We start from the raw sequence: 24583 nt of genomic DNA, 5'->3' as shown, positions 1-24583 counted from the left end.
TTCCTCCATTTTCTTTTGATTCAGCAAAAAAATGTCATTTTTTGGTAAAGTCAGGGAGTGAATTTAGAGTTCCGGGGCCACCGTTTTGTGAAATCTGCTATTTGCAAACCAGGAAAAGGAAGGCGGCAGATCACAGTTTAGCAAACTCCCAAAATTCTTCAAGAAATTAAGATCTATGATGATATCTTTTTTTTTTTAAGTCTCTTTTAAATAATGGATTGAATAAATAATTGGTTGAAACTTTTAACCACCTGGAAATAGTAAAGAAGGAAGAGGAAATAGTGTCTTGGCAGAGAATGGATGGCACACTCAGAGTCCGAGGAATTTCCAAGAAACCATTTGCAAAGGTGTGGTTTAAGGAAACTCTTTAAGGAAAGAGTACTCTGTCCCAGGGCAAGTAAAGTGAAGGAGCCATTACCACATAGAGGCTCAAAGGGAAAAAGGGAGAAAGCCATTCCTAGAACCTGGAGGAGGGGATAGCAGAGGGTTTTCTAATGGGAGCTGTGGCCTTTGACAAGGAACATAGCCAACCCACAGTGACCTGGCTGGGAGATGGCCAGAGAATAAATACCTGACCTCAGCTCTTCTAGCTTCTTCATCTCCCACCATGGCCTTAGGTCAAGGGAGCCTGTCAGTGTGGTCCACAGAGGACCTCCCCAGGGCACAAAGCTGGATGGAGAAAGGTGGAGAGTGGGTCTGGAAGGGCAAAAGAATGTCCAGCACAGACCCTCATGGCAGATGAAGATGGGGATGGGACAGCTTGAGGAAAGTACCCACAGCCTGACCATCTGAGAATGTGCAGCTTCTGCGCCCAAACACAGGTCCAGCCTGCAGGGAGACAGTTCATGCCTTGCCTTGGTCAGAAAGAGGAGAGAAGTACAACCATTGGGACGCTGGTCTTGGGAGCCAGGCCACCCTGGCTCTACCATGATTATGAGGAGGCAGCCTTATGTCCTGGGAAAAGTTACTAACCTCTCTCAACCTCAGTTGAATCTGGATCTTGCTGGATTATTACAAGGTTTTTCTGCCTCTTATTCCAAGGGTCTCCTTGTTGAGTGCTGAGAGAAACAAATACATACTAAGCAGGAAGTTGAACATTGCCATGAAAGGAGTTCCATCTCAGGAATTCAGAGACCTTGATTACATGGTGTAAGGAAAAGGAGAAGTAAATTCTGGAACAGTCTAAAAGTAAATCATGGTACTTCTCTGTGTTTCTTAATATCGAGGAAAGTGCACAATAGGAAACTGCACCATTCCATCTCTGAGCTCATCCTCAACTTGACCTTCCCTAAAACCCCTAAAATGACTCCATCCATGGCCTCCCCAGTCCTGAACTTCGTCTAATTAAGGATGGGACCACTGGGCAGGGATGAAGTGAGAGATCTGCTAAGCTCATTATTAGTTTGTTTTTTAAAGCTGAAGTTAAATGGTTTGTTTTCAAGAGCACTGTAGAGGTGCAAATGTAAAAATAACCAGTTTCAAAATATCTGTATCACGAAAGTACATCAAAACATCATGAGCACAAACTGCTTGACCTCTCTGAGTTTCCTCTGCTCAACGGAGAGAACAACATTTGATGCTCCTGGCTCGGTGTAAGGAACGGAGATAACGTACATAAAAGCGCCTGACACCTACAGACGGAGGTGTTGAGTGAGTGGTGGGTGTCAGATCTGTCTTGACTCTGCCATGAACCAGCTGAATGACCTTCAGCCCATCACCAACGTTCACTCAAGCTTGTTTCCTCACCTTAAGATTGAGCTGTGTAGCATGGCCAGCTTAGAGAATGCTGTAGTTCTCCGGCTGATGGGATAGGTTTAGAGGGATCCTGATACAGGTCCTGGGACAGAGAAGAAGAGCGAACTGGCTGGCTCCAATCTGGGCTCTCCATCTCTGACCACTGCCCCAGACCTCCAAAATGTGCATGCCATATGAAACTTCCTAACATTTGTTCACTGAGAAAATGGAGTTTTCTTGAGGTAAATCCATTCTTCCCTCTCTTTTTTGGGGGGAGAGGAGGAAGGGCTTAGTCAACTCTACATTGAGAGCCAAATAGACCACACAAGTCACATCAAGAAGCTTCAGGGCCGGTCAGTTTTCTTTCCAGTTTGTCTTTAAAAACCCAAAGGGAATGGTATGGGGGTGGGAAAGGGGTGAGTTTTAATGCAGTCTTTTCTGCTCTTGACAACTAGGTCACATCTCAACAGCCTCCTGCCCCTCTCATCCCTACCCCTTCCTTTTTCAATTTAAAATGTCACTGCCGTTCAACCTGATGAAAGTTATGGCGAGGCAAGGAGAGTTAATGACTGTAGATTACTTTAAATTGAAAACCCGTGTATGTCGGGAGCCACCTTGACAGCTGAGCGCTTCCCTCGGAATAGCCTAAGTAATTAAGTTTAATATTTAAGCCAAGCATAAGGTCAGATGGATCCTATCCAGGTAGTGCTTCCTGGAAACCTGAGGAAGCACAAAGCCATACGCGTGTCCTTTTATGATGTGGAGTGGAATTGTGCGTGAAGAAAGGGAGGCCAGTCTCCGAAAGGCCTCACCTTCTTACAGTCTGCTACCAGAACAAATTCATTCATTCATTCCTGCATCCATGCATCCATCAGCAGACATGTATTGAACTCCTGTGTGCCAGTCCTGCACCAGGGGCAGCTGGTGCGGAGATGACTACAGAACTCACAGGAGGGAGACAGACCTGTGAACAAACCCCCGACACCACACGGCACAGGGGCAGCAGGAGAAGATGCAAGGTAGAGCAGTGAGACAGGCAAGCCAATGAATTACTCATGGAAGAGCAAGAACGAATCAGAGAAGGCTTCCTGGAGGATGTAACCTCTGTCAGGGGAAGAACCGTCCAGTCAGAGCATGAGCAAGACACTGAGGCACGGAATTACAGGCAATGCAGTTTGGCCCCAACCCTCCAGAGACACTGCACCCAGTGATGCTGGATGGACAGGACTTTATGCCCTTTTAGTGGGGCCCTCCTCAGGGATGCTGACATCGTAGATGGCACCTTTCCTTCTGTTCTGCTTTACAGCTCCTCTATGACCCCCACAAGAGCAGGGACATCTTCTCAAATCTCCATATGGAAGGCAGTCTGAAATAACTGAAAATTTTTCAGCTCCAAAAGTAGACATACTGAGGTTTGACAGCCCACTCCATCCCTGTGTGTCCGTGTAAGCCATGTGACTTCTAAAACTTCAGATCCTTACCCCCAAACTGGGGATAATAATAGACTCTTCCTATAAGTAGTGAAATGTATTTAATGAGCTATTTTAGGAGGAATACTTAGCTTAATAAATGTTCCCTCCTCTTTCCCTGAGTGTAGAATTATGTGTCCAGAAGAAAAACTACTTGGTAAATAACATGCACATGCAGGAGATTACGGGTGGTACGCCCTCCCTTTTGGACCCATCTCCAAAAAAGCAGGAGCGTCTTCTAATGACGAGCATCTTACAATTCCAACATAAAGATTCTTTTATGTGTTACTTATATATGTTACAAAACTGAAGATTGTTTTACTGGAGGACTTGAAAAAGACATGATTCTGGAATTTTCTACCTTGCCAAGTGCGGGATTAACCAGCAATTATCGTATCATGTGATTCCTTTCTTCCAACTCTGCTTCTAGGTTTGAGTGGGGAAACATGGTTTATACAGACCATTACTATGCACTTCAATCAGATTTTTAAAGAAACAACAGTAACTATTTTCTTTAAATGTGATCCGTGGTCTTTTAAAGTCAGGTTACTGGGTGGGCGGGCTGGAGCCCTACAATTCTCCCCTGTTGCTTTCCTCTTGTGCTATATCATCACAAAGGTGGGGTTGTTACTTTGTTGCTCTCTGCATACAATGGATGACGGAAGTTGAAATTTTGCTACAAGGAAAACCAATTCCAGCGAGTGCCCTCTTCACCCTTGCTAATGACCAAGTAAACAGAGCTGGTGGAATAAGGGTTTGTTCCTTTGTATACCAGAGGTGCTTGGGCATAAATTATGCTCAAGACCGAATAATGTTAATAGTTTTTGCTTTTTACCCTGGTTACATTCAATGAACTCATGAATATTTATGAATATGGTTATTTACTGTGCAACTAAAGGGTGTGAACAGGGCCCAAACTGATTAGGACTGTTGTGAGAGACAGTCTTCCTTCCACTTTTTGAGATTTCCGTACACCGAAGTCTATAGGGGAATCACATGAAACAGGACTCCTCCGTAATTATTCCCTGTGCTAATAAGTAGTTGCTTCCAGGCTCTCAAGACGGCTTGAAAAAAAACAGAAAGCTTGGAAACGTGTGAAGATTGCCATCTAGTGGCTGTGATGTGCAGTGTCACAAAATACCAGAAAAGCCATCTTTTTTGTTCCTCTCAAACAGCATTAACCAAGTCTAAGAAGGTGTGAAATTGCCCTCACATTCCCTCTGTCATATCCAAGTGTCTGAAGACACTTTCTCGCGATGCAGCTGTGGGAGGTGATGGAATTTCAGGACATGTTCAATGAGAAGGCAGCATGGGGGGAAGCCCTGGGATCCGTAAGGGGTGCCCCTCTTATCACATTATAGGTGGCTTCCTGTAACATCCCAGCACAGGGCTGGTCAGCGAGGGAAGCCAGGGCAATGACATGTGGAGCCCCACCTCTGCCCCCTCCCTCTATCCTTCTGTCCAGTAAGACGTCAGGCCTGGTTGTTACGGGTTGAATTGTGTCCCCCAAAAAGACATATTGAGTTTCTAATGAACTAACCCCCTGGTACCTCAGAACAAGGCCTGGTTTGGAAACAAGGTCACTGCAGACATGTTTAGTTAAACTGAGGCGTGGTCACTGTTCAAGGATGGGTCCCTAATCCAACATGACTGGCGTCCTTATAAGACGACAGTCACTTTGGAGAGACAGACACAGGGAGAACACCATGACCACAAGGCAGAGATTGGATTCGTGCAGCTGCAAACCAAGGGGTGCCAGAGACCGCCAGCAAAGCATCAGATGCTCGAATAAGCAAAGAAGGACTTCCTCCACAGGTTTCAGAGGGCACACGGCCCTACTGACATCTGGAGTTCAGAGTTCAGTTCAACTTCTGTTGAAGCCCCCAGTGTGTGGTACTTCTCTATGACAGCCAAGCAGATGGGTACACCTGGCCTTTCTCCTCCAGTGCCTCTTTCAGCCTACCGCCCGCTCTCGTTTCCCAGACAAGCACGGGTGGTCGTCCTCAGTGGCTGGCTGCTCTCCCCGCCGCCGGTCTCTCCCCTGCTCAATTCACCCTTCACAATGCCAGAGTCATCTTTCTAGAATAGAATCCTGTTCAGTCATTCTCCTGTGCTTTCAGTCACTCTTTCTGTGTTGTATAGAAACCAATTGTCTTGGCCAAACATTTCAAAACTCCCATTGATCTGGTTTCTTCCACTTCACTTTGGATTTTACTCAGGTACTTCAGCCATGTTGCACCAGGGGCTGCCATCCCCACCTGCTCCCTTTCCCACTTCTGTGATTATGGTACCTGTCCCCCTTGTCGGGATCAAAGGGTACTTCTTGCAAAAAAAAGTCTTCCTCCATTTGTTCCCAGCAAGAATTCTAGGAATTTCCCAACCACTTCTCAGTTCTCTGAATTCTTACACCTTTTAGCTTTTATCTTTCTGATGACATCTTTCCTTTTCCATCTTGTGTTATAATTAATTACAGCTGTCTAATGCCTCAAGTCACTCAGCGGTCAGTAAGCTTTCTGAGTAGGGACCATCCTGAGTGCCCTTAGTGCATGTTGAAGAAACACAATTGGACAAATGATGCCCTGTAAGGAATGACTGAATAAACATTGCACTTTCTTCAGTGTCTAGGGAATGGTCAGACATTTCTTCCCTTCATCTAATACCGTGCTCTCCTGCAACCTCCTTGTTCTGGCAACAGTGGCCTTTTTCAAGTTCTCCTACCTGATATGCTCCTCCTGCCCCCGGACCTTTGCACATGTAGTTCCTTCTTCCCGGAACACTCATCCCTGCCCAGAACATCCAGTTCATTTCTTCTGTTTCTTGATATTTCAGCTCAGTCATCACTTCCTCAATTAAGGTTTAGTTCTTCTTTCTGACTAGATCAAATTCTCATTGTGTGAACTCCCCTGGCACCACAGATTCCTCCTGTGTTACCTCTTACCTGCAACACTCACCACAGGTGCCCCTTTAACATTTCTGGGCATGGTAATTTGGTTAATGTCCATCTTCCCTGCAAAACATGAGGACAGAGACAGCTGGAAAAGTATCTGCTTTAGATCGCCACTGTATGCCTCTCGTATCATAGATGTTCAATAAATATTTGTGAAGGAAACAAACGAATAGTTGAGTATATCTGTATGTACATATACATAAATAATCTTAAAATTTTCCAGGCAAGCCTAAAGTAGGCAATAATTATAACATCTATCATTTTGGTACCTACTATGTTCTAGGCATTGAGCCTAATTCTTTAATGTGTGCTATCTTATTTAATCCTGAAAATGATGCTATGAGTTAGCAATTGTTGTCCCAGTTTTACAGATGGCAGTGACTCAAATAATTGTGCCCAGGATCACAGAGTTGTTAAATAGCAAAACGATGATTGAACACCAGTGCTCGTATTAAACACCATGCCAGAATTACAAAAGAAAATCAAACATGTTTTTCTTGATCCTTTTGAATACATTTGATAAACATAAAAGACTGACCAAATAGCGCTACATCCTTCCAGTCATACTGTTTATTAAATTGTAGATTTCTCAATAGCAAAGCTGTATATAGTTCTCAAGGGGCTGTATCTTGTTTACCACAGAAGACCCATCAGCTGGCACAGGCCTGGCACACAGTAGGTGTTCGATATATATTTGAACTTGAAACAAAGTTTGTCACATTCAAGAAAAACAAAACACATATAGCCAGAGCCAAACACCTGCTTTGGAGAAAGCAAATAAAGAAGTAAGAAAACAAGAAAGAAGATAGGGTACCAAAGGTATTGAGCACCTACTATGCTCCAGCATGCTATTTTAGATGGCTTTTTTATTATTTGAGGTGTTCTCTCACTTAAACCTAAAATAACACTATGACACCATTATATTATTCCTCCTTTGCAGATGAGAAATCTGATGCTTGGGTTTTAAAATCAGGGCTATGTGGTTCCACAGTCTTTTTGATGGCTAACCTCAACACAGATTGATGTTAAATATGGTGATGGACAACATCACAGATAGGTGATGGCTTCCAGGTCAGGGTCAACAACCCAGCCTGGAGAGCTCCCTGAATGGCTGTGTGACACTGCTCAGAAGCCCGTCCTCCTGTGTCATTTGCAAGATGAGGCCCTACATGAGCCCCAGGACTGTCACTCCCATTTCTGTTGGCAGTTGTTTTTGCACGTGACCATCTCATAGTTCCTTCCCTGAAAACTCTTGCTGAAATGGAAGTGCCATCAGGCTCCTGATTTCTTCTGGAACAATCAGTCAACCCTTTTCATTTACTTACTGTGGTGAATGTTCCAAGAGCCAGATCCCTCCGCAGTGATAAACAGAAAGAGTAACAGTGAAAATGACTGGGAATAACAGTCAGAGAAAATTGAAACAGTGGCATTGAGCTCCATGATAATGCTGAACTCCAGTTTATGAAATGCGGAGCGATGGGGATACTGCCCCTTTGGAGTTTACTAAGGAAAAGTGAGGAAGTGAGAAGATAAAATATTAGCAAGGGAACTAGGGAGAAAACCTCAAGTGTCCGAGTGAAGGAAGGAAGGCCGAGCAACCTGTCAGCCTGTCACTCTCATGGGCATCCATCCCCCCAACCCCCACCCTGCTCCACCCTCTCCTACCTCCTCCCCCTTCCCTCCCTGCCGGGCTCCCTGCTCTGGGAGCAGGTTGGTTGATTCCTACCTGGTGAGAGGGGGGAGGGGGGGGGCCGTGAGCCCTGCAAGCCTGCCCCCACCCCCATTCTCCCGCCGCGCAACCGTTGGTCTGGCTTGAACCCGCCCGTGCCCATCGCCCTTGCGAGCGGTGCCCGCGTCCACAATGGGAAATGAAGCCAGTTACCCGGAGGAAATGTGCTCCCACTTCAACTCTGACGAAATCAAAAGGCTGGGCAAGAGGTTTAAGAAGCTGGACTTGGACTCTTCGGGCGCACTGAGCCTGGAGGAGTTCATGTCCCTGCCCGAGCTGCAGCAGAATCCGTTGGTGCAGCGAGTGGTCGACGTCTTCGACACCGACGGCAACGGAGAAGTGGACTTCAAGGAGTTCATCCTGGGGACCTCCCAGTTCAGCGTCAGGGGGGACGAGGAGCAAAAGTTGAGGTTTGCCTTCAGCATCTACGACATCGATAAAGACGGCTACATTTCCAATGGGGAGCTCTTCCAGGTGCTGAAGCTGATGGTGGGCAACAACCTGAAGGACTGGCAGCTGCAGCAGCTCGTGGACAAAACCATCATCATCCTGGACCAGGATGGAGACGGCAAAATATCCTTCGAGGAATTCTGCACTGTGGTCGGAGGCCTGGAGATCCACAAGAAGTTGGTGGTGATAGTGTGAGCTTTTAAGAGCGCTACCCACCAACTCTTACTTCCCTTTCTGTCCCTTTTAAGATCAGCTCAAGGCAGCCCAGCAGCTGTCTCTCTGACTTATTTGGAAGTGTTTCTCTTTGTGAAGCCGCATTTTTCTAACAGGAACCTCATGACCAATTCGGTGTTTGTTACTTCTTTTTCTCTCAATGATTCAGGGTAACACCCTGATTGGGGGAGACCAAGATGAAGGAGCATGGTGGAGAAGGAAAATCGAAAGGCTTTTCTAAACTCTTTTTCCTTGTTTTGATTCAGAAACCAAACTATAAAGAGTCAAGAAGTTCTTTAAAAATCCAAAAATAAGAAAATATACATATCTTTGCCTTCACTTCTCATTGTATGATAGACGGGAGGAAATTGCACAATTTAAATCAGGTGTTAGGTGAACTGTTTTCATTTACTTCTATCCAGGTTCTCTTGACAGATTGTTAACTTTCTGTTGTGGCAACAGGAACAGATCTATTTCTCTTGGCTGAGCACCTTTTAATAAGCTCTCTCTGGGCAGTGAAAACCCGTCTTTCCCTTTCCCAGACTGCAGCCTGCTCCCCATCTTGCATCCAGAAATCCCTGAGCCCATCTGGAGGGCTCCTCCTCTCCCATCATTCTAGCTCCTGACCAGGAACTGGGCTCAGGGCTCTTACAAGAAATGCTAAGCCTAGACTAACTGCCCAGCCCAACTCTCAGCCTCAGCGGCAGTTTTTCAGGGTGGGCTACCCATCCCGATATGAAATTCAGTTAAGATTGCTTCCAGCCAAACAGGGCAGGGACATTCCCAGAAAGCCAAACAGGGCAGGGACCTTCCCAGAAAGCTCTTGCCTCCAAAACTCAGCCCCACCATCACCCCCAGTTAGAGGGAAAGAGACAGATTCAGAGCCGTTCTTCCCACAGGACAGAGCCAGACACATGCAAAAGATGCAGAGATGGGCAAACACGTCTCTGCAGTGGTGGGGGAGGAGGGGACTGTTTCTGTACTAGCTAAACTCAGTTTTAAACATGAGACCTGGGGCCTGGCAGGGAAGCTGAGAGCTCTTTAACCCCAGGAAGCCTTTTCTCTAATGGAACACTCAGCCCAGAATCCCTCACATGCTAATACACCTGCAGCGGAGGTGTGTACTGGAGCCTGTTCACACTGGACAAGGGCAGTGTGTGTGCACCTCTTTCCAGCTCCGTGTTTAGTGATATCATGTTGATAGATTGAAATTGGCCGTGGAAGGGACACCTGGATGGCTCAGTCGGTTAAGCATCTGCCTTCAGCTGGGGTCGAGATCCCAGGGTCCTGGGATTGAGGATATCAGGCTCTCTGCTCAGCAGGGAGCCTGCTTCTCCCTCTGCCTGCCCCTCCCCCAGCTTGTGCTTGTGCTTGCACTGGCTCTCTTTCTCTCTTTGCCAAATAAAATCTTTATTAAAAAAAAAAGAAAGAAAATTGGCCATGGTAGAACTAGTACATCATGGAAAGGAGCAAAAACTTTTCATGTTGTTTTATTTGGAGAACCAGTATACCTCCCCACGGAAGGGCTGAAGGCTCTCCAAACACCAGGACAATGAAACCAACTCTCCCTACACAGGACCAAACTCAGGTGATTTTTCTCAGGATGAGGAAGATCTGTTTGAAAGATAGTATTGTCCTTCTATTTTGAAGAAGCCAGTTGCTAGTCTTGAAAAAACAAAAGTAGGAAAAATAAGTCCACAAATTTAATTACTGTCAGGGCAACCTTCTACCAAGGCTTCCTGCCATACTTTTTCTTTAGTAGATTATTTAGGAACCACAAAAAATAGGAATCTCTGTCCCTTTGATTCCTGTGCAGTCCTAAAAATTTTATTAATAGTAAATGGTCCCAACCCTATAGTGATATGAGTTATAGCCCCATTGCAGGATAAAGGTTCAGACACACCTGGGTTTGGACTCATTTACAACTGGGTTCTTAGGACATGTATAAGCTGAGCATGAGCAAGTTACTTAACCTCTCAGTGTCAGGTGTCCTAATTAAAACGAGGACCCGTTGCGTGGTTATTTTGAGGATTCAAAAATATAAAACATGGGGGCGCCTGGGTGGCACAGCGGTTAAGCGTCTGCCTTCGGCTCAGGGCGTGATCCCGGCGTTCTGGGATCGAGCCCCACATCAGGCTCCTCCGTTGTGAGCCTGCTTCTTCCTCTCCCACTCCCCCTGCTTGTGTTTCCTCTCTCGCTGGCTGTCTCTATCTCTGTCGAATAAATAAATAAAATCTTTAAAAAAAAATAAAAAATAAAAAATAAATAAAATTAACTGGTTGTTTGTGTAATCCTAATCCAGAAAAGAAACGATGTCACAGTCCTCCCCACCTCCTCATTTGCCAAGGGAACAATAGACATCTTGACTAGAGAAAGTTCAAAAGAAAGACTCTCGTTCTAGCCCAACCTGTTTGACTTTGTGGAGGAAACTATGCGTGAGGAAAGCGAGCGTGGGTAGCACTAGCCGAGAAGGCCTCTCAGAGACATTTTTTATATACCCTGCAATGTACACATTAAAATATGGAAAGTTTAAAATTACGACCAAGGGTTTGAAACAAGTTGGATCACGTGTTTAAGCTTAACAAGAGGAGGAAAAATATTTCAGCTGCTGGAATGGCTGGAATTAACAAGCTAATTGCTCGATCAATCTACTTAACGTAGTTACCCAGAGCTTTATGGCAATGACCTTGAACTGAGAGCCTGTTTCCAGTTTCAGCAGCTGGAAAGATCTGACTGTATGGATATTTGGGAAGAAAGATCACATTTACTTCCAAGTTAGAATGCTATGATTTTTCTGTTAGTTGCCAGTTGCCAACAAATGTAGTTCTGTACAACTCCGTGGGTGATAATGAACCAGTGTTCCAGATACTGCTGAGGTTGTTGCATCGTTTAATCGTAATAACACTGTGAAGTTGGTGCCATCATTCAGTTTAATACATGATGCTATAGAGAGATCTAGAATCTTCTCCAAGATCTCCCAGCTGGTAAGTGGCAAACCAAGAACTTGAACCAGGCTGCTGCTGCTGCTTTTTTTTTTTTTAGATTTATTCATTCTTTTGAGAGAGAGTGTGCACACCTGTGCACCAGTGTGGGGAGCGGCAGACGGAGAGAATCTTCAAGCAGGTCTCCCCTCTCCCCCAGCCCAAGTGCAGAGCCCGTGGGACTCGATCCCACCACCCATGAGATCATGACTGGAGCTGAAACCAAGAGTCAGACGCTTAACCGACTGAGCCACCCAGGCACCCCTGAACCAGGCTTTCTTTTTTTTTTTTTTTTTAAAGATTTTTTATTTATTTATTCGACAGGATAGAGACAGCCAGCGAGAGAGGGAACACAAGCAGGAGGAGTGGGAGAGGAAGAAGCAGGCTCATAGCGGAGGAGCCTGATGTGGGGCTCGATCCCATAACGCCAGGATCACGTCCTGAGCCGAAGGCAGATGCTTAACCGCTGTGCCACCCAGGCGCCCCTGAACCACGCTTTCTGACCCCAAACGCTGAACTCACTGAATTACCTCTTATTTTTATGGTTCCTATATTTACCTGCTTCAAAATATTTCTGATAGTCTTGTTAATATAATCAAATCAAACCTCAGTTTTCACTAAAGGGGTGAATTACGTGCCAAGGAGCAAGCAGCCCCCACCTCTTTGGTTCTACATATTGCAAAAAAAAAAAAGTTAAGCAAGGCAATCTTAAGTCATCTTCCACCTTCATCTCATTTTGGAAAATCAGTGACAGTATTTAGATTAAACTGGTCACGGCAACCAATACACTTCCAAGCCGTAGGGATCAGTAACAATATGTTGTTATGAATCCTGTGTTAATGGGTCGTATCTGCTCTCTACCATATGTTGCGATCCCAAACCACTAGACGCTTCTTTTTTTTTTAAACAAAGGAGAAAATATGGCTTTAGCACTGTTGGTTTATCCTCTCTCATGCTTTAGAGGCATTCTCCGGGAAAAATCTCTCAGGAAATTTTTTTGCTTAGTTACAAACTCTGTTCTTCCCTTATGCTATTGATTCTTTGTTAGCATGTAGGATGTCGTTGATCTGGCTACTCTGTTTTATCTATTTTGCTTGCCTTGAAAAGGGGGAGGCTTGGATGTTTTTAAAGACAAGGTGGCACCGTAAGAGTCAGACCACTAGCCTGAGAATTGGAACTGGACCCCTCTCCTTTCATCCTGGCTACTGTAGCCATCCCCAGGGCTGGTGGCTGTGTGAATAGCAACAAATCGTGTGTCAGCTTTAAAGGCATTAGCTGATTCACAGTGAAAAACCACAACACTGAAGGGACACTAGCAGAAGGACAGCTGTGTACATCAAAGGATACAGTCTGACAGCTCATAGGCTTAATCTGACCCACGAGTACACTTTGTTGTTGTTAGTTTTACATGGTGTTTGTCCTCACGGTTTTTTAATTTGCCAATATTTTTAAAATCTGAAGATCTTAAATCAAAATGAGCATAAAGGAGTGCATGTCACCCCAAGATGAGAGTGATCTTTTATTGGCTAAGTTACCTCCAAAGCACGTGGCTAAAATGGAAAGTCTCAATGAAGGGAAAATGACGTGCTCCACTCTTTAGTACAGAAGCTCAAGATGAACTAAAGTGTTCATTATTTTTCAAAAATAAAGCAACTGGTCATAAAACATTTATCCCAACAACCTGTATTTACTAACAGCTGAAACAATAGATGGGTTTACAATAGTCAAATATAGCCATATAAAATTTCAAACTTCCATATAATAAAATCTAATAAAAGCTAACGGTATAACTTAAAATTAGAGAAACATGAATAACATGTAGGAAAAAGGTTAATAGCTTTTTTTCAATAAAAGGTCTCACCTTGTCTGAAATGCATAATTGGCAAAGGATGTAACTATATGATTCACACAAAAGGAGATGGGAAAATCAAACATCAAAAAACAGCCTCACTAAGTAAATACAAATCAGAATGTTTAAATCAGGAAAAAGTGATTACATATAAAACAGGCTTGGCGAGCATGTGAGCATTCTGTGCACTGGGGCAGCAGCAGGAACAGAATGCTCTGAAGGCTGCCTCACACATCGCGAGGCATCAAAACAGTTACGTCATCTGACCTGTTAATCCCACCCTCTACATATTATATCTCAGGGAATCAAAGCCGATTTTTTTTTAAAGATTTTATTTATTTATTTGACAGAGATAGAGACAGCCAGCGAGAGAGGGAACACAAGCAGGGGGAGTGGGAGAGGAAGAAGCAGGCCCACAGCAGAGGAGCCTGATGTGGGGCTCAATCCCACAACGCCAAGATCATGCCCTGAGCCGAAGGCAGACACTCAACCACTGTGCCACCCAGGCGCCCCCAAAACCGATTTTTTAAATGTTATGCACAAAGGGGTTTTTTTTGTTGCAGCCATATTTATCATATATATATAGATATATATAATAATATTAAAGAAAATAAAACACCTGACAGTTTGAGATTAGTTTGGTTAATTATGGTAAATAACAGGTGATAATATAAAGCCATCAAAATTAATAAATAGTTACTGTAAATGCACACATTTTTAGAAAGTAGTGTTTTTTTAAAAGCATAGTTGTTATATGTTATGTTTACGTAACTCTGGAAAATACATATGCATATGTTTCCTATGCAGTTCAGGAGAGAAATTGGAAGAGCTGAAAGTATTTTGTAGGGACACCTGGTTGGCTCAGTCGGTTAAAGCCTGTGACTCTTGATCTTGGGGTTGTGAGTTTGAGCCCCACGTTGGGTGTAGACACTTAAAAATAAAATATTTTTTAAAAATAAAGTATGTAGGAAAAGAATTATGGTTAATCATCTCTAAGTTTTAGAAATATTTTTCTGAGTTGTCTTAATAATAAATTAAGATTTCCAGAAGACCACACAATGGAACTAATGTAGCAAATTGAGCACCAGGTCAAGGCTAAAAAGTGGTTGCCGAAGCCTAGAAGGAGCGGGAGTTTGGGGAACGCAAGGAACAGAGAGGGAGCATTTCCTCAGCAGCATGGGCAGGATATGTTGATGGAGCCGTTAAGCAGATTCCCGATTAAAGAAGACAGAGGTACCCCAGCCCCCAGGGCCTGGGAAGTGATGGGATGTTCCCACAGACACCGTATGCTGTCCATCTAGATTATTTTGCTCATCCAAATGTGTGAGCACTGTTAACTTCGCTTATGCATTGTCCGGGCTGGATTTTGCAAATCATCTCCTCTTTTGTTTCTTTTGTTAAACGTGATCTTTCAGTCTGCCTTCATTGATGAGAAAATTACAGATCCTCTGAGTGAACATGTTCTTTCTCCCTCTTCATGATCATTGTAGATTGTTTTAGAAATCCCAAGTGATTACACCTTACACCCTTACCCTACTCTGCAGCCAGGCAGCCCTGGGAGCTGTCCTTGGTGCGTCCGAGCCCACACCTCACGCAGGTCTCCATCTTCTGTCCCTCCCCCACAAAGGGTCATAGGTATAGACACAACAATGAATCTGCCAGATTTGTTTAGCTGCTGCTGCTCTGGTCAAAATAGTGGGTGGGGGGAAAGTGTATAAATCAGGTCGTCTAAATTAGAAACAGCATCTGCTTCCTACGCATCTTGCTTCTAAGTCTCTAGGAGTCATCGTATTTCAGGAGCTCCACTGCCTTTCTTTTCTTTACCTCTCACGAAAACCGTTATTCCTCCCCTACTCCTGTTCTTACTAAAGAGAAAGAAAATTAGTTTGAACACCAGGATTGGGCTTTACAGACTCAGACGGGAGATAATGCAAAGTTTAATGCACCAGATCGCTAATACATAAAATGATTTCCTCTGGTTCTTGTAGTTACTTTGCTCTGGGGGAAACCTACTTCAATAGGTACTGGAAATCCTGAGATTAATCATAACCAAGTTTCTTGTCAGATATATACTTTATTTAATAAGCATTTATTGAGCACCTACTATACACCAAGCTTTTGGAGGCGTGCAAAGAAAGGCAGAGCCTCACCACGTCAAAGAAATCTTCCTAGAACAGACTCACACGTTCATTTCAGTGTCCTGCGTGAGAAACAACGTCTATCTCAAGATAGGTTCTATTTACACCTTGGAGCTAGAGGAGTTTAGTCCTTTAAGCAACAGGTCAGGTTCTTTGGTTGCAAACAACAGATTAGTTGAAGCAAGAAAAAGGGGGGATTATCAAAAGAATAGTGGGGAGTGCGATGTTTGGAAGTAGGGAGGAGAATAACTGATGATGCGTCAGGGTCCACAGGACTCCAGGGATGGTAGTGGCAGGGAATAGGGGACTATGTCTTTGAGACACTGGCATTGGAAATGACTCCCCCTCAACCACTTTCAGTGACAATGTCTCTGCCTCAAATGCAAATTGCCTTGCCTTGGGTCACACGCTTGGCCTCAGGGGACCAAAGAACCGGGAGTCTGTAATTGGTAGACTCACCAAAACTATATGAAGTGGGAGAGAGCAGTTCCCCAAGGAAAGGGTCCTAAGCTAATAAAATCAACACGCTACATGCCCAACACAAGCCAGCTGAATCTGCCTTCAATTTCTAACATTTTTATTTTATTAATTACAAATATATGTCCCCCAGACTGATGAACACTGGCATGATGAAGTCAGGATGGCAAGTTTTCCGAGCTCTCTCTGCTTTCTCATCTATCAGTTGAGAATATCCATCTCTCTCTTTCTCCCTCACAGAATTATTCTAAAACTCTCCTGAGATATACAGAAGTGTTGGGGGGGGGGGAATTTGCATACATTTACATTATACAAAAAAGATTCTAGCTTTCATATGCTTTCATCCATCCATTCAAAAATATTAATTGAACACCTAGTAAATACTCAGCACTGTTCTAGGCAAGCAGGGTCCACTCTGAACAAAATGGGCAAAACCCCTGGTCTCTTGGAGCTTACATCCTACATGAGAAAGGAAACAGGCAATAAATTCATATACATTATGTCAGGAGAAAAATAAAACAGAGTAACGGGGCTAGGTTGTGTCCAGGAAAGGTAGGGGAGGAGGGCAGGTTTTTCCTTTTTAACCACATGCTTAGGGTAGATTTTACTGATAAATGACGTTTGAGTAGAGACTTGGCAGAAAATGAGGGGCAGGAACAGTATTGATCGCTGGCTGAAGAGTTACAGGCAGAGAGAACAGAAAATGAAGACCTTCAACTGTTCCATAGACTTAAAGAAGTGAGGGATAGCCCAAGTAGCCGAGCAGAGTGAACAAGTGAGAGGAAGATACGCGGTTAGGAAGTGCTGGACTAAATCATCAAAGGTCTTGCAGGATGTTGCAAGGAGTCCGACATTCACTCTAGATGAGATGGAAAACCATCGCTGGGTATTGAATGCTACGATATGTTGAAGGAGCCAAGGTGGATGCAGAGCTGAAGACAGACTGAGGGGGTCAGGGAACCAGAGAGAAGACTTTCAGTAGTCTAGGTGAACGATGATGGCGGCATAGGCCAGAGTGGTTGGTGGAGGTGGGGGGAAGGCATCAGATTCTGGGTATGCTTTGAAGGTGAGGTCTGCCATATTTGCAGACACACTCTGTATGGAATGCTAAAGAAAGAGTGCAGTCAAAGATGACTTGAAGGTTTTGGCCTGAGCAATAACAAGGACAGAGATTTTCTGATGAGAAAGACTGTGTGAGGAGCAGTTTTCAGCGGGGAAAATTAGTTTATTTCAGTGTGTTAAGTTTGGGATGTCTGTTAGATACCCAGGTAGAGAGACTGAATGGGGAGGTGGGGAAGACATAAATTTAGAAGTCATTGGCAGATAGGTAAGATTTAAAGCCATGAGTCTGGTTAAGAAAGTGAGTGCAGCTAAAGAATCAAAGGCATGCCAATATTTATGATCAGAAAGGTGAGGAGGAACCAGTAAACAAGACTGAAGTAGAACAAAGAAAGAGCTATCCCAGAAACGGTGAAGAAAATATATCAAAGGGGATGAACTAATCAATAGTGTCCAACCTGATACATGAATAAGGTGAAAACCGACTGTTGGATTTGGTAATAGGGAGGTCATTGATGCCTTTGACAGGAGTTGTCTAGGTTACAGGTTGGGACAAAAAGCCTGATTGGAACGAGTCCAAAAGAGAACGGGGCCAGAGGAATGGAAAACAACTGTAGCCAACGCCTTAGAGGACCAGAGAAAGTGTGTAGTTGGTGTGTGTTGAAAGATGTGAACCGGGGGCTAGGGAGGCTTAGCTCTTCAGACTCAGCGACATCTAAGGCATGATGCATGAAATACTCTAACGCATTTCTTGCCGGAGGTTTCAGAATTAGTCAGTTATCTCACCAGCTGTCAGATGTTGCAAATGTCCGCATCACAGCAAGATGCAAAGCACGGTTTAGGCAGTACAAAATTGGTGGTCTTGGCCTCTCTGTGTCACTGGGAGCACTCAGGATCTGGGCAGAGACCACTCAGAACATTTGCCAAAACAGGCATCTCCCTTATCTGAATCTAGTCCATTCCTGGAAATACACTGGCTAGTGAATTTCCAGATGGTAGAAGTCCTTTCCATTGTTTTAAATGGGGGCAAAAAAACCACCAGAGCATTCCCACCTCATCTAAAAACCCCAACGAGTTTCTTTAAATATTACTAAAACACTCTTGGACACAGGGGGTACCTGGGTGACTCAGTCAGTTAAGCGTCTACCTTCGGCTTCAGGTCATGACCCCGCGGTCCAGGTGGCAAGGAGTACCTATAAATGGTATTCACTTGAAAGGCAGTGCGGGCTTTAGCATCAGACAGTCCTGGATCCACAGTCTGGCTCCCCCATTCCTTAGCTTCTAAGATCTTGGGGAACATGGTTAATCTCTATGAGACTCGGTTTCCTTGAATGTGAAATGGGGATAATAATACTTAAAGGGTTATTATAAGATCATAATATGCATAACAATGCCTGGCACACATATTAGATGCCCAACTTAAAAGAAACAGTAACTATATCTATTAGTCTATTAGTACGTGGGTGTAAACAACAGAAATTTAAAGAAAAAAAAACTGGCTCAGTCAGTTAAGCGTCCGACCCTTGGTTTCGGCTCAGGTCATGATTTCAGAGTTGTGAGATCGAGCCCCATATCAGGCTCGGCACTGAGTCTGCTCCAGATTCTCTCTTTCCCTCCCTCTCCCCCTGCCGCTCCCCCCTGCTCATGCTTCCCTCTCTCTCTTTCTCTCTGTCAAATAAATAAAATCTTTAAAGAAAAAAATGTGTAAAATACACTGAATACAGCCTATTTGTTATTGAGGTAAGAGGAAAATGAGAGTAGTTATTGTCATGCCCCAAAAAACGGAGGGGAAAACCACATGTTCGAAGGCGAGATGTTTCACTGTAAGTTACATTTTTCTCTCTCATCTTGGCAGCACCTTAGAAGAAAGCAGTGCCAGTCTGTTCAGTGTTTTGCTGGAGTTAAATGATGTTAAAGTCAAAAATGAATTCCCCCGTTGTGTTCTTTATCCACAGCAGTAATAACTCATTGAATCCTTATATAATAGCCGCATCCTGTACACATTACGACAGGTGCAGCCCAAGGGCTATTTTCGGCCATATTTGTAATCTGCTTTATGGAGGTCAGCATTACACAGTTGGTCACCACTTGTCCCAGGAGAAGCCGAGTACTTGCGTAGCTCTCGGGGCCCGATACACCTCTTGCCTTTCCTAGACCAGCATTCCTCCTTGCTCTAGGGCTGGGCTTCTGCCTCATTCTCAGGTGGTCTGCCTAGTCGTCCCGCCTTGTGCTTGTCGCCTAGACCTGGCCGTGCCCTATGTCCCTGCTCACCTCCAGTCATTAGTTCTCCAGGGATCCTAGCAGCCATCACTGACACAGAGCCACTGCTGGAGGTACCGTCATGGAGGAAAAAAGATTTCATGGCCCAGACTCCACGGGAGTCTGAAATCCCCAAGTTCTGCCTCTGAACGCTGCCCCCAGATGGACTTCCTGGCATACCCAGGAGGTGGACCCGTGCCTGAGCCATGTCTGGCTAGCTGTTTCTTCAAGATTCAGGTGGGGAGAATGACAGAAAGTAAGACCCCTTCAAGAGAATGGGGGGACACTGACATCGGTCAAGCGAGGGTGATTAAGAGTATGGGCTCTGGAGCCAGACTGCCTGGGTTTGAACCGCAGCTCTAACCTTTGCAAGTTGTGTGACCTTGGACAAGTTGCTAAGCTATTTTGTTCCTAAGTTTCCTCACCTATAAAATGGAGGTGATGACAGTACCTACCTCATAGGTTGTTATGAATAGTAAGCAAATTGCTACAGTGATAAAGTGCTCAGAGCTGTGCCTTCCACATATTAAATGTTAAATAATTATTGATGATGACCAAAAGCCCCCAGCAGAGGGGTGACTTCAGGCTCCTTAGCACTGGTATCCGAGGGCTTGCTCAGTGTGGCCCTGTTTCTCCCTCACATTGTGTGCCTCCTGCACCAGACCTACCCCGCAGCCGCCATGGTCTGCTTCACAACCCCCCATGTCACTGTGCCAGACGTCACTCCTTTCCCTCTGTTTCTACGACCTTCACAGTGCTTACTTTCCCACCCAAGCCTCCACATCCTACCTCCTTATGAGCCAACTTCTCCACAAAACTGAGAAGGCACAGATCAGTGTCTGTATCATGGAGTATGAATGTTTGCTTCCTCCCTAGACTCAAGCTGATTAAAGGCAGGGACATAACCCTCCTATCTTCATCCCGTGGTACCTCAAAGCGTGCTTGAAGTGGCCACTCAGTGTGTCCAAAGTCTGTCTTTCTGCACGATTGACTCATTGATGTCCGTGACTGAATAATACCCATTTCATAGGGAACTCGTGAGGATTCTCTTAGATCCCGTATGCCAATCACTTAGCAAAGTACCTGCCACATACAGCTGTTGTGACTATCATTGCTGTGACTGCGGCTGGCTTTTTGGGGGGCAAAGAGGGGTCAGAAGGGGCAGAGGCAGAGGGAGAGAGGGAATCCCAACCAGACTGCACGCCCAGCACAGAGGCTGATGTGGAGCTCGATCTCACAACCCTGAGATCATGACCTGAGCCAAAATCAACTAACCGAGCCACCCAGGTACCCCAGCTGCTGTTCTGTTGTGTAGCAGAAAGAGCCCGGGCTCACAGCTAAACAAACATGGACTTATAGACCAGCTTGGTCCCTGAAAAGCTGCAAGGGTTTCAGTTTCTTCAACTGTAAATTGTGGTTTTAATACCTGTCTCAGTGCAAAAAGGTAACCAATCAATAAATATTAGGTCTCTTTTTGTTCCTCCTCTGTGGCCGTCTAATTTTGTGACCTGCCTGAATTTACTTCACTTCCCTGGTCCCAGGCTCCTCCTCTGTAAAATGAGAACATTGCAGGGTGATCTCCGTGTTCCTGCCAGATCTAAATGTAAACATTAGTGAACTCATCATCCCTTCCCCTTAAACCTACTCATTCTGTGCCCCTGAGAGAGGTTCTTCCCTTGATAACTACCCAGTGCTTCAGTATGTTGAATTGTTTCAGTCCTTGGTCTTCCTCCTCTGTCTCTCAGTCTCTCTCTAGAGCCCGTAGGGTGGTTGAATTGTTTCAGTCCTTGGTCTTCCTCCTCTGTCTCTCAGTCTCTCTCTAGAGCCCGTAGGGTGGTCCAGACCCCGGGACCCCTCCTGCCATGGGACTGTATGCCCGTGGCTCCCCAGGAAGCGTGCTGTGCAGTGGCCCCCCGTCCTGGCTGGGCCCCCCTAACAACGCAGTGTAGTGAAGCCTGCCGAGCACACGGGGACGGGTAGTCTCCAGCTCTCCTGGGCTCCAGGAAAAAAAGTATCTGCATCTAAAAACAAGCGTGGGGCCAGGCGGAGCCTCGCATTCATGGCCTTGCCTTTCTTGTTCTGCCACAGACTCTGCAGATGGGCATCAAACACTTCTCCGGACTCTTCGTGCTGCTGTGCGTCGGGTTCGGTCTGTCCATCCTGACGACCATCGGGGAGCACGTCGTGTACAGGCTGCTGCTACCGCGGATCAAGAACAAATCTCGGCTGCAGTACTGGCTGCACACCAGCCAGGTGAGCGCCGCCCCGGGGGTGACCGTCAGAGCCCAGCGCCCCACGGCAGACAGGTGGCAGGTCCCCAAGAGAACCAGGGTGGTGTAGACAACTTCGTGTAGAAGATGGAGCTCCCTCCATCCCATTAAGACTTTCCCCTTAAATTAGCCTGTCCCGCAACACCCGCTCCTTTCTCATAACCCTCCACTGTTGCCCCCACGGAAGCGTGGAATTGTTTTATCCTGGTGTCACTTAGTAGTGACAACCTGAGGAGATGGTGTGAGATTTATTTCCTACAGCCTCTCTTCTCGCCAAAACGGAAACTCATTCGGTGAGCTGGAAGTCCCTATTTCCCTTTAGATGAACCCAGCGGCCCCGGGTCTGTCCCCATTTTCCCTGGCGCCGGGGCGAGAAGTCGGCCGGTGTCCAGGCCGAGCCGCCCGGGATGGTCGTCCCGTCCCCAGACACGGGCGTGCTCACGCCAGGGACCACGGAGACCGTCGGCCGCCCGCCCCGCTCCCTCGCTCCGCCCTCCCTGACGGCGGTGAGCACAGAGCCGGAGCACAAGAAGCAGAGGGGCTGTGGCAGCAGTGGCGGCTGCCCCCGGGTCACCGCGCGCCTGGCCCCGAGGCTGCCCCGCCCATCTGTGACAGCGACCCTTTCTTTCTAGCTAGGCCACAGTCCTTGGCTTGGTCCCTTTGAACCCTGTTCTTCCCGCTTCGTCCTGGAAGGATCTGGCCTCCTCGGGGGAACTCGGCAGACGGGCGACCTCCACCGGGCGCTGCCGAGCCTCGCGGATTCGCCGGGCGCTTCCCTTTTGCTAGGAAGTTCGGACTTAGGTTTTTGACTCACTGTGGCAATTCTACAAGGCCCTTTGCCACACGCTAGTGGTGATGACTCCTTCATACCACGTACCTTTCTACGACCCACAGCATCTCTAAAGCTTCCTTCAAATGACTTTCCCCCCCAGATAGAATAATAACAGATTAAAATTTGGTTCTCTTGAGATTTGGGGCTGCAGGCTGATCTGTTTTCGGGCATCCCTGGAAATTTGTTTAAGGAGGTCAAGATTCGTAACCATGAGATACACGATTAAACTCAGATGGTACTTTGTCCCCACATTGTGTGTTTCTAATGATCTCTGCCTGTGAATCTGTTCTTTCTGCCAGAGATTACATAGAGCACTAAACACATCGTTTGTGGAGGAAAAGCAGCCGCGTTTCAAGACTAAACGTGTGGAAAAGAGGTAAGAAGAGGCCAGCGCCAGGTGTCTTTATGTCTGTGAAAATAAAAGTGGAGAGATGTAACCGGGACCCCCTGCTCAAAGGGGAAATTATGTATAAATAATTCAGATCAAATCAGGACCAAGTTGTTGACAATACAATCAGTAAAAATACATGTGGTTTCAGACAGAAGTAGAACAGAGAAGAAGAAAACGTATCAGTACAGATAGGGACAGGGAAATGCAGCAGAGGCCACGTACGTCACGGTTAGAGGTGCGGCTGTGGTCTCCAGAGTCACGCGTCCGGATCCTGACCTGTCACGGACCCTTGCCATACGTGTGGCATAACAAGCTATCTCTTTAACTTCTCTGTGCCTCCACGTCCTCGTTTGTGAAATGGAGATAAAAACAGTACCCACCTCCTAGAGCTGCTATAAGGATTACGTGAGATCATACATGTAAGGCCCCGGAAACAAAGCCATTTCAGCTCTTGTTACTGTTACGCAAGCCTGAATTCACGAGTCCAGCAGGCCGTTCGTTTCATGCCGGAGAGCCTTTCTAGCATGTGTCTGCCCGCCACCCCTTTCCAGCAGTCCTCGGGATATTTGAAATATGCAGCAGACATGTTCTGCTTAATCCATTTCCTGGCACTCTTACTACAAACTCCCCAGGAAAGCATCTCATCGATAGGGAGTAACAAGCATTAAATGCACGGAGGACGCCTTCCCCACACGCAGCCGGTGGGCGACTGGTGCGGCTCAAGATGCCGGAAGGGTCCGGAAGGGTCCGGCCTGGCTCCTGGCTGGCCTCTGCCGCCTGCTGCCTGGGGCGGCCCTTCTCCTCCTTTCTTTCGCCCGGCGGCCTCCGTTCAGGGCGGCCCCCCCGAGCTACTCCGTCTTCGGTGGCAGGTCTTCAGCTCGAAGCTTGGCTTCCTGGGTCATTTTGAAATCTGCCACTCACACTTCTCACTCATAATAGAGGAAAAGGGGAAAAGGGGTGAAAAGCATCATTCTTTCTCATTGTTGATACCTCCTCTGGGACTGCTGCTGTCCCCTTGTCTCCAGTTTGCACCTAGCTTGTCAGAATCATTTCCATTCTCTCTCGAAGCCTCTCTTTCCAGTCAGTGAGCACCTCCCGCCCTCTCAGTCTGTGGTATTCCTGGATCATGTCGCAGCCCTGTCAGCGACAAGCTGGAGACTAATCAGGTCACAGCTGCTCTATGTCATGTTACGTATTTTTTTTCTGTAATTATTTTTTCACGCAATTTTTTAACCAGAGGAACACAAGACGACATGGTGGCGAAGACGTCGGTCTCATGACAAAGCATTTGTTTACCATCCGTAATAGAAACAGGAAGCCCAGTGATCCCGTTTCCAACCGTGATATGATTCCTAGTCACATCTCTCTCACCTCAGCTGAGAACCAAATGTGTCTTTCACTCAATGTATCCACTTTTCTTGGCAGGTTCCCTTCTGGAGCCCCTTATTTTGAGAAGGAGCTAAGGCAGAACATGCCCTCCTGGCTTATGTTGGGCCCACACGTCCTGTGCCACCTCCTCCAGCCCAGCACCCAGCTGTGACCTTTCAAAGGCAGTGAGTGTTTGAGGCCCCACAGCTGTCACGTCTCTTCTGAAGGCTCTAGTGGAGTATTGACTCCAAGGTTACAGAATTGGTCTGTGGAAGCTCGTTTGGCTCATTTCTAGTGACAAACGCAGTTCACCCACTGGTCACCTTACACGCTAAGGCTGAGGAAGGTTTGATAGATAACAGAACAAAACGCTGAAGAGGCCTCCAAGTAGACACCACATCTGACATCTGACATCTG

The 24583-nt window shown here is 46.0% G+C and overlaps 2 protein-coding genes across 2 annotated transcripts in view; both read left to right on the top strand.

Moving 5' to 3' along the window:
• The window catches only part of GRIN3A (glutamate ionotropic receptor NMDA type subunit 3A), a 140716-nt gene that overhangs the window by 113072 nt on the left and 3061 nt on the right, over positions 1 to 24583 (top strand). Inside the window, exons 7-8 of the mRNA XM_008708024.2 lie at positions 21394 to 21558; positions 22707 to 22783. Of these exons, the coding sequence (XP_008706246.2) occupies positions 21394 to 21558; positions 22707 to 22783 (242 nt within the window). The remainder of the gene's footprint in view (positions 1 to 21393; positions 21559 to 22706; positions 22784 to 24583) is intronic.
• Positions 8012 to 8524, top strand: PPP3R2 (protein phosphatase 3 regulatory subunit B, beta). Its single transcript, XM_008707897.1, has one exon. The coding sequence runs from the start codon at positions 8012 to 8014 to the stop codon at positions 8522 to 8524; it is 513 nt and encodes a 170-aa protein (XP_008706119.1).

Source organism: Ursus maritimus, unplaced genomic scaffold, assembly GCF_017311325.1.
Source record: "Ursus maritimus isolate PB19 unplaced genomic scaffold, ASM1731132v1 scaffold_17, whole genome shotgun sequence".
In the NCBI taxonomy this organism is placed as follows: domain Eukaryota; kingdom Metazoa; phylum Chordata; class Mammalia; order Carnivora; family Ursidae; genus Ursus; species Ursus maritimus.
This window is presented reverse-complemented; position numbering and strand designations above follow the sequence as displayed.

Bases quoted from the DNA above. Each gene is read 5' to 3' on its own strand.
- PPP3R2 (XM_008707897.1), top strand. From the start codon at position 8,012: ATGGGAAATGAAGCCAGTTACCCGGAGGAAATGTGCTCCCACTTCAAC.